At 39.5% G+C, this 10,210-nt stretch overlaps 2 protein-coding genes across 2 annotated transcripts; both read left to right on the top strand.

Moving 5' to 3' along the window:
- The first annotated feature begins 2,360 nt into the window (after positions 1-2,360).
- Positions 2,361-4,175, top strand: LOC121791650. The gene is made up of 4 exons (XM_042189522.1): positions 2,361-2,582; positions 2,942-3,187; positions 3,580-3,661; positions 3,756-4,175. Exons 1-4 carry the CDS (start codon positions 2,362-2,364, stop codon positions 4,089-4,091), a joined length of 885 nt encoding a protein of 294 aa, XP_042045456.1. The 5' UTR covers position 2,361; the 3' UTR covers positions 4,092-4,175.
- A 3,488-nt stretch (positions 4,176-7,663) lies between these two features.
- LOC121791649 (E3 ubiquitin-protein ligase SIS3-like) lies at positions 7,664-10,170 on the top strand (the record flags this gene model as incomplete). Its single annotated transcript, XM_042189521.1, has 9 exons — positions 7,664-7,934; positions 8,150-8,188; positions 8,373-8,439; positions 8,540-8,613; positions 8,926-9,064; positions 9,156-9,248; positions 9,418-9,483; positions 9,863-9,988; positions 10,057-10,170. Coding segments are annotated over exons 1-9 (747 nt in total), but the record flags the coding sequence as incomplete, so codon positions are not given.
- Positions 10,171-10,210: the final 40 nt, after the last annotated feature.

The raw sequence follows: 10,210 nt of genomic DNA, 5'->3' as shown, positions 1-10,210 counted from the left end.
TACTTCCTATAAACTTAACCCTTGACCGCAAAAATCATGAATCTATAGATTTACGCAGCGAATTTCCCAACAGTTTAAAAATTTGGTGAAATTTAATAGAGATTTTAAATCTCAAAATGCACGACACAATGTCCTTTACCAGTAATTACCACTATACAAAGCGGCATCATTTTTTATGTTATTCAACGACCTTTCATATCAGATTTAATTTTAAAAATGTCAAACTTCTGGAAAATTCATTATAAGGGGTAAGAGCATCTCTATCCGTGCTGTTGCCAACGAGCATGGATGTGGGCCCGGAACCACTTTTACTCCATGTCCTTATGCAAGAGCATAACACTCACATCCGTGTTCTTCCGCAAGGACAAGCTCAAGGGTCCCGTAATTCTATTATTCAATTTAAATAAAAACATTTCCACAATATTAAAATGCATTAAAATTACTCGGAATACTATTACAAATTATAAAAAAAATTACATAATTAAAATTCTAGAAATTAAAAAATACATAATTAAGCTCCTAAAAATAAAAATTACATAATTAAAATCCTAAAAAATAAAAATTACATAATTAAAGGCTAAAAATACCCCTGTGGAAAACTATTCATCCGACTCTACCCCCAATGTTCTTTTGAGACCCCGTATCATGTTGTCACATGTGATCGAAGTTGCTCGGGGGTCATAGTTGACCTATCGGCCAAATTGAGTTGGGCCAAAACCCCCACAACGAGTTGGTGGGGGTTGAGGTGGCACAAAGGGAGCGGGAGCGGGATCGGGGGCGGATGGAGTGGCGGCGCGACGGCGGTTGGCCGTCGACTTCTTCCTTCCTTGCGGCCGGCGTTGGGAACTACTCGGGCCGGCGTCGGGGCTACCCAAGTTAGCTCCGGCAAGCTGGGTGGACACCTCATCGGAGCCGGCGTCGGATAGGATACCGACCTCGACCGTTTTCCGGAGGATCTAGAGGAGGATGATACGCCTCCCATATACTTCGGATGCACACGCACCTCCTGTCAAACATTGAGGTACTTGAACGGTTTGTAGTGTTGGGATTGGTAGGTCGCCAACGCGGCACTGGTGATGTCGACCGCTCTTCCTGGAGGTAATACCCCTGGAACTTTTGGATTTCTTCGTTGGCTCTGTATATAGCATTGCGCACCATACTCTCGTTGCGCTCGATTGTTCCAGCCGGCCGGTTTTGATTGTACCGGCGACAGATGCGGCACCAAAAATGGTCCTCGGATTGGTTCGTGCAAATCTCCGGATCTTCGGAGATAGACAAAAAATGCTTTGAATAATTGATCCATCTCCCCCGGAGTGTACGGGGTGCGGACACCACTAGTAGGAACATGAGGAGTTTGAGAGCCGCCGCTCCCTCCCGCTCTAGGTACGGGTGGTTCGGGTGCCCACCCGTATTGCCCCTCGGGGGCATCTTGGTCGTCCACCGGGTAAGGCTAAAAGCCACCCGGAGCTTGCGAACTTTGGGTTTGAGGAGGGGCCGAAAATTCTATTTCCGGACTAGGAAATGGTTGCGAGCCGAACCATTCGTGGTTCCAACCGCGGGAGTCGGAGGGGTGATCGTCGGAGTCAGATATTTTTTGTGTAAGAGTGAAAGAAAGATTGAGAATTGTAAGAATGGAAATGAGAGAATTTAGATGAGAATTGTGTAGTGTGGTGTGAAAATTTTTGTGTGGAAGTGAGAGTATTTATAGATGAAAATGTGAATTTTTGAGGAAAAAAAACTGAAAAATAAATTAAAAGTTGAGAGAAAACGGATATAATTTTTTGGGAAGTGGGAAAATATTTTTTTTATTTTTAATCGGATTTTTTAATTAAAATCTGATTTTTTTTAAAAAAAAAGAAAATTGCCAACGGTATTGCCGTTGGCCAATCAGAGGAGGACACGTCAGCTGCTCGCTGGCACGGACGTGCTCGATGCATCGAGCAGCGTTGTACCAGTGACGGACAGACGGACGTCGTCCTTCAACCACTGCGGATGCTCTAAGTTCATGATGTAGTGTAGCGATCAAATATTAAATTAGTGAAAAATAGTAGTATCAATTTTTGACAAAAGTTTGTGATTTTAAACATCATTACTCCATAACAGTTTATTACACGTGTGTTCTTTTCTATTGTATAATTAGTCATTTCGAATATCTTCTACTATATTGCAGCATATTAATATTAATCAAGATTTTCAGAACTCAAAAATTACAAAGAACACAAGTTTTTGCTAGGATTCCTCATGAAGACCTCACTCAACTGCACACACCTACGTGCTATCACGTGCTTCAGGCCTAAGATATTTTTTCCAAAGATAAATCAAGAATCTTAACCGTTAACTAGCACAACACAACACAACACAATGCTTGCCACAACAAAACCGGTATCAAATCCTCCCACTCCACCTCTATTTTCATCGGTTTCCAAACATTCCCAAATCATCTCCATCAACCGCCGCAATCTTCTAGCTTCCCTCTCCTTAACTCTCGCTCCATTTCTCACATTTGACGAATTCAAGAACCACTCACAATATGCACACGCCCGTGGCCTCTTCCAAATGCCCCCTGTTCGCCTCGTAAACAGGTTTAATCTCTCGCACCAAAAACAACTTTTTTTGTCAACACTTGAGTTTAATCTTGCTTTGATTTCATTCCAGACAACAAATTCAAGAGTTTCTTTGTTACATGTAGATGTAGGTTTTTGAGTTGGGTGTATTGTGGTTATTTGTTTTGGGGTTGAAAAATGTGATCTTGATTTGTGGGTTGTGTTTGTATAGGCACTATTTGATCTCAGTATTGTGTTTACTTCTTTTGGGGGTTGAAAAATGTGATCTTGATTTGTGGGTTGTGTGTTTGTATAGGTACTATTTGGTCTCAGTATTGTGTTCACTTGTTTTGGGGGTTGAAAAATGTGATCTTGATTTGTGGGTTGTGCTTGTATAGGTACTATTTGGTGAGAGCAGGGGAGTCTCAGTATGAGGGTTTGGGCATAATCAACACGAATCCGGTTGCGAAAACATCGGTGGATAATGGGCTGTCTGAGAAAGGGATCAAGCAGACAGTGAGGGCTGCACTGGAGTTGAAATCAATAGGGGCATGTGAAAGCAATTGCTGGATTTGGCCTTCTATTACTCAGAGGGCTTATCAGGCTGCTGAGATTATTGCTTCTATTAATGGCATTTCTAGAAGGTTCTTTGCTCATTTCATTGCTTTGAGATTAAGATCAAGATCAGGGAGTTTCTAAGCTACATCGCGCGTTGAATGTTGCAGTGTTGTGCGTTTTATCTTGCTCGATGTGCTCTTTAATGTGTGGTTGAAGTCGTGTTCGAACTCTGAAATAGACTTACTTTGTTCTGTCTTGAACTAGAGAATGGCAAATGCAAACTTATCCTTTTTAAGAGTGGTTGTGATTAATGACACAATTGTGAAGTGTGAGAAAAGGAATTTTGCTTATTACTACATTATTGCACTTGTCCTCAAAATCATGTGAAATATATGTCACTACATGTTTATTGATTGATCAAAAATTGGGATGAGAAGCTCCGAATTCAACAATTTAAAACGCTACTATATTGTTGCAGTTATATAGTACCCGAATACAGCTTCTTGGATGCTCGTGGATTGGGCGCGTACGAAGGGAAGAAACTAGATTCAGTTTCAGAGGTAAAAATACTACTCAGTACTTAAACTTATTATGTTAGGGCTAAGCATATTGGCTGCCTTCCTATCTATAGTCTTTGGTATAAACCATGTTTAGGTATATGCCTCGGATAGCCTCTCCCCGAACATTAAGCCACCACCAGTAAGCGATGGAACACCAAACGAGAGCGTTCAGGACGTGTTTGTTCGCGTGACACAGCTCATGTCGATTCTTGAGACTCAATACTCTGGAAACACGGTGGTTATAGTCTCCCCGGATTCAGACAACTTGTCGGTGCTGCAAGCCGGGATGGTTGGCCTTGAACTAAGAAGGCATATGGATCTTGCTTTTGGTCCAGGTGAAGTGAGGCTTGTTGATGCAAGCTGCATACCAGCCTACAAACAGCCTGCATCTGCAGTTTACAAGTGCTTCAATCCTCCTAACTGCACTTGAGAGTTGCTCGAATTCGTGTTGTTATTGTAGAAACTACATCTGATGAAATATGCGTTCTGGCTTTTTATATTTTGAAAAATGTTACTCCCTCCGTACCACAATAATTGTCACTCTTATTGTGGGCACAAGTTTTAAGAAAGGTTAAAAAAAAGTTGGTTGGAAAAGTTAGTGGGATGTAGGACTCATTTTTTTATATTGATTTTATAATAAAATATGAGTTAAGTGAGTTAGTGGAATGTGAGACCTACTTACTATTTATGCTAAAATGAAGTGTGATAATTATTGTGGGACGGACTAAAATGGAAAAGAGTGACAATTATTGTGGGACGGAGGAAGTATAAGCAAACATATCAGTTTCAGTTTCAGTTGTTCTTTACTGTTTATAGTTATTAAATTAAAGAAATTAAAATATGTTTTTTTCTGATACATATTTTCATGAAATAAAATCGATATGGCAGTTGGGAAAAACCAGAGATAATTCGAGAAAAATCACTAAATTTATTATTAGTAGTAATTTAAGGGATGAAATAGTAATAGAGATTTATTAATTATTTCATGAAATATGATCATATACACTATTCAGAAAAAAAAGGTGTTGAGTTGAAATTGCATTTTAACTTTTATCGAGTAAGCAACCAATTAATCGCGTAAATTAATATTTCTAGATCAAATTGTAATTTAAAACTAATACTGTATTACGTGATTGGTTGGTAAGCCTATTGGGCCGACTTACCTAAACCGACCTAACAATGGACAATACTTTAAAAAGAAAATAAAATTACTTATTTCCATAAAATAAAGAAATTCAGGTTCATCGTAATGCAATTCACTTTTCTATCCACATATTGTGGTAGTAGTAATAAATTACATGTGAGGCAATCCTATAGAAAACTACATGTTTCATTAAATTATTATTTAGGCTTGTGTTTAATACTTACCGCGATTAGGCCATCCATAATGGGGCGGACAATAGCGCGCCCGATGCATTAATACTTACCCATAAAAACGGTTAGGCCATCCACAATGGGGCGGACGATAGCACGCCCGATGCATCGGGCGTGCTATCGTCCGCCATTGTGGCACCGCGGACGATGCGTAGTCCGCGGACGAAGCACGGACGATAGGGCATCGTCCGCCCACTGTGGGCGACGCAGACGATGGCGCAGACGATGAAACGCGTTTTAGTTTTTTTTTTAATTCGAAAATTTTGTTATATATATACCCCAGCTTCACTTTTCATTTGTAACTTTTCGATTAACTTTTAAACTCTCATATTACGCTATAAAATGGATTTCGGTGGATACTCAAGTCCTAGTAGCCCGATGTTTGGAGATGGCGCACGGTGGCCGGGTACACAACCTGGTGAATATCGGTCGTTCGACGCCAACACGCAGTACGATCCGGACTTCGGCCCAAGCCGAGCGCCTCCAGAGGTTGAGCGATGACTTGAGCCGGAAGTTGGGGCTTTTGTATGATAGTCATTTTTTTTATTTCTAACTCTTGTTAGTGTTGCCCACGGTTCGGAACCGGACGGTTCCGGTTCGGAACCGCCGGTTCCGGTTTGGTCGAAGGCGGAACCGGAACCGGACCGAGAGGCTATTTCACGGTTCCGGTTCCGATTCCGGTTCGAAAACCGGCGGTTCCGGTTCGAAAACGGCGGTTCCGGTTCCGGTTCGGAACTGCCGGTTTTTCCGGCGGTTTAGGCGGTTCCGGTTCGGAACCGGAGGTTTCGCAGTTCGAATTTTTTTTTAAAATTTGAAATTTGGATTTATACAACAATTTGGAACAAGAGTACAAGACAATTTATAATTCAAATAGAAATACGACGAATAAGGAGAAAATGATATCAATTTTATTGAGTTTGAGTTGTAACGGACAACGATACATTACAATTTACAATACATATACATCTACAACTACAAGTATACAACATACAACAATGTAATATAATTTACAAGTGTCGTCGGACTCGGGAACGTAAATAAAAAAAACATGAAATGGGGGGGAAAAAATTGAAAAGGGCTTGAGCTCAACTTAAACTTTCAAAGTTAAACTTTTCAAATTTAAGTTGAGTTGACTACGTATCCACAATTTTATTGAGGTATCAAAGCCCACGTAGTTCTCGGGATGAAGACATATTGCTATGTAGAAATGTAGAAATATGGAATAATATATATTTTTTTATTTTAGCAATTGAGAAAGAAAGACAACTTATAGAACTACGGGAACAAGTATAAGTGTATAACAATGCGTAATAAGAGTAGCACTTGCGTAATTAAATGGAAGCACAATAGCACAAATGAGAAATTGGAGACAAAGAGAGAGAATTGGGAGATTGAAGAGAGAAACTCTTATGGAAGAATTCGAATTTGAAATTTGAAAAAAAAAATTGAATTTTCAGAAAACCCGCGGTTTTGGCGGAAAACCGCCGGTTTCCGGGCAAAACCGCCGGTTTTCACGGTTAACCGCCAAAAACCGCCGAAACCGGCCGGTTTTGCAGCTGAAAAGCTGCCGCCGTCGGCCCCATCCCTGATGCCTTGATATACGCGCCCGAACCGGCGGTTCCACCGGTTAACCGCCGGTTCCGAACCGTCCCGAACCGCCGGTTCGGCAACGGTTCCGGTTCGGAATATCTTGAACCTGAACCGGACCGCGACCCGAATTGCGACGGTTCCGGTTCGGGAAAATTGCCACGGTTCCGGTTCGGAACCGGAACCGGTGGGCATCTCTAACTCTTGTAACTTTATTTTTAAAATAAATGAATTTTTGCCGTTCTTTTAGTTAATCGATGTGTTTTTTAATAAGTTTTGATTTATATATTTGAAAACATTAAATTAAATAACAAAACAATAGTAAAATGCTTAGGGCGTGCCTTAGGGCGCCCCACTGCAGGTGGAAGGACAGGAGGATAAAATGCTGACGCGGCGGTGCATAGGGCTGGCTTGTGGATGGCCTTAATAGTACTACCTCCGTCCCCCAAATATTGTCCCACTTTGACTCGCATGGGTTTTAAGAAATGTAATGTAAAGTTAATTGAAAAGGTTAGTAGATTATGAGTCCTACTTTTATATATTAGTTTTATAATAAAATGTGAGTAGGAAGTAGTTAGTGAAATATGGGGTCCACTACAAAAATGGTAAAAAGTGAAATGAGATAAATTTTGGGAGACAGATGGAAATGAAAAAATGGGACAAATTTTCAGGGACGGATGTAGTATATAATTAGTGATAATGTTGTAAGACAATGGGAATTGGCTAATTTTTTGGATGTATTAAAAAGAAAAAATACATAAGTATTTTTGAAAAGTACAGAAAATATTGATTATTATTTACTTATTAGCTTACCTAAAAGAATATTTAATTATGGAATCGTGATTTTGTTCTGTTAATGAATAAAGGGCATTATCCTCCCAGTTTTCTTTTCTTTTCTTTTCTATCAATTGTTTGAATTAAACTGTATTTATTTATTTAAGTTATCCTAAACCGTATTATTCCTGTAAACTATTTAATTTTACACCAGTGTTAAAAGAGTAATCAAGGGTGAGATTTCGGTAGTCATTTCTAAATGGAAAAGAAAATTACTCACAGAGCCCAAATTCACAATATTTCCTCTGTTTTCCCTTCCCAGAAAAAAAAACTTGAAATCTTTAATCTTGTCGGCCTCAAAATATAGTTTCTTGCATATTAGATTTCTACACACTCAGCTAATAGTTCCGCTTGACCAATTGTTGTTTACTTTCAATTGAGCTCAGTTTAATTGGGAGTTCAATCGGAGAAATGAACATCAAATCTTGAATTCGCAGCTGAAAATTCAAATGGCGATCAAAGGGGTTGATTTCAAGTGGTATGTCTTTCGCTGCAACTTTTAACTTCCATTTCGCTGAGTAAATGAGGCAGAAACTTTGGTTTCGCTTTTGATTTTGTTTCTGTTTTTGTTTTTTCTTCATGGGTTATATAGTTCCTGTTCAATTTCTTGAATTTGGGCGAATATGTATCTAGGGTTTCAGTTTTTATGGGTATCAGTTCTGGATTTTGAATTTGGGTTCTAATTTCTTGCAGGTATGATGGGTTCTTCTTGTCTATGCTAGCTACAAGTGTGTATCCTTTTGATGAATGGATGTTGTAGAATTCATTTCTTGATTCATGATATCTATGAAGTTCTATCAATTTCAGATATTGGGAGGTTACGTATTTGTAAAATCTAGCAATATTTTTCTCATGATTGATAGAATATAAAAATGATTATAATTCATCTTGTATAGTTTCCTTGACTGAATGTTAGAATCATTGTGGCAATCAATTGGAAGAGATACCATTCATGTGCTAACCCTTTGCACATATGGATTGTGGTGAGCTTGCTAAGCTTTCAAGAAGGCTAAATGGGGTTTATTGAAGAGAGTATTGAGGTTGTTTATAATCACAGTGTGTTTTCTCTCTTCATATTGTTAGGTTGACTATACGACTGTGTTCATTTTCCGGCTCTTGATGTTTGTTGATAATGGGTTGGCTGCCGGAATGGGATTGTAAGGACCTTTCTTCTCCCAGCCTATGTTTTATTCATGATATATTGTAAAATTTATACTCTAGGACGTGTGGGTTATAGTTCTTTGCCGTCTTTATTTAGGATGTAACATATTGATGTAAATCTTGGTCTCAACATCATAGGAGAATCATGGATAAGTAATAGTAAGAGGTCAAGCTATATAGTAAGTGGTGCGTTTAGATAAAGAATAGTAACAGATGTTCATTCATTGGCCAAAATGTTCAAATTCTGGAGATGCTTTTACTCGTCTCTCCTTTATGTAATAACCTTAGCCTTGTTGACAATTGCTCAGAGATCTTGGTTGGCAGCAGAGATATAAACGTTTTTACGGAAGGATTGTTGTGCTGTCCATCCTTGTTCTGCTACTTTATCCCTTCCTTCTGGCTTGGACGGTCATTGGTACTCTTTGGTTCAATCGTTCAAGAACCTGCGTAAGTCTCCCCTTGTCTCGTCTGGGCATGAGCTAGTATATTACACTGCTGTAAAACTGGAACGAATATAATGTTTAGAACCATTTTTCAGTTGCCAGAAGATGGTCAAAAATGGGGTTTCCTTATTTGGCTGCTATTCAGCTATTGTGGACTCGTTGGCATTGCTTGCATCTGTATGGGAAAGGTTAGAGATGCCTTTAGTTAGACCTCACCTTACTTTGTCCGAGCTTTTGTAGGCTTCTTTTTGCACGTGAATGCGAAAATAAGATGATGACGCTAATGTCATGTGTTTTAACAGATTGTTCGTTTTAACAATTTTTTATTCTAAGTTTATCTTCCTTCATATCTTGCAGTGGTTAACAAGGAGACAGGCACATCAATTGCGTGCACAACAAGGGATCCCCGTTTCAGAATATGGAGTAAGTTCGTTTAACTTCTTGTTCATTCCATAGCTTTAAACTTGGATGTGCAAAATTTACTACACTTAGTCAAAGTGGTCCTAGTACAATGTTTTTGCTCGGCATTCCATGACAATGAGTTCACTATTTCTTATGAGCTTTATCTTTAGTGGAACCTTCACATGGTGTCTTTGTGGGGAAAGATTGCATATGTTGAAACTGCACCGAGTTAGGGCATTTATGTTTCTATAAATAGAGATTAAATGTCAGCGGTTCTCAGTGAATAGTGGTATAATGTTGATTTTTTTTATACACTGATTTATTCTCCCTCGAATATCACTGATTGAAATACAAGCTGTGTCTAACCTTTTTTCCCTCGATGGGGCTGTTTTTCCTATAGGTTCTAGTCGACATGGTTAGAGTGCCAGATTGGGCCGTTGAAGCTGCTGGGCAAGAGATGAGAGGGATGGTCAAGATGCAGGAAGTAGCGATGTACCACCCAGGACTTTACATGACCCCAGCTCAGGTAACGAACGAGCAGAAGTCTACCTTCGGCTTCAAATGAATGAGCTTCTGATTTCTTTTGACATACAGAGAGAAGCAGTTGAGGCACTTATTCAAGAACTTCCAAAGTTCAGGCTCAAGGCAGTTCCAACTGATTGCAGTGAGTGTCCAATATGCTTGGAGGAGTTTCGCGTTGGAAACGAGGTAAAAAAAAGGTCTATTTTGGTCTAACAAAGGCGACGTT

The sequence above is a fragment of the Salvia splendens genome, unplaced genomic scaffold (genome assembly GCF_004379255.2).
Source record: "Salvia splendens isolate huo1 unplaced genomic scaffold, SspV2 ctg864, whole genome shotgun sequence".
In the NCBI taxonomy this organism is placed as follows: domain Eukaryota; kingdom Viridiplantae; phylum Streptophyta; class Magnoliopsida; order Lamiales; family Lamiaceae; genus Salvia; species Salvia splendens.
This window is presented reverse-complemented; position numbering and strand designations above follow the sequence as displayed.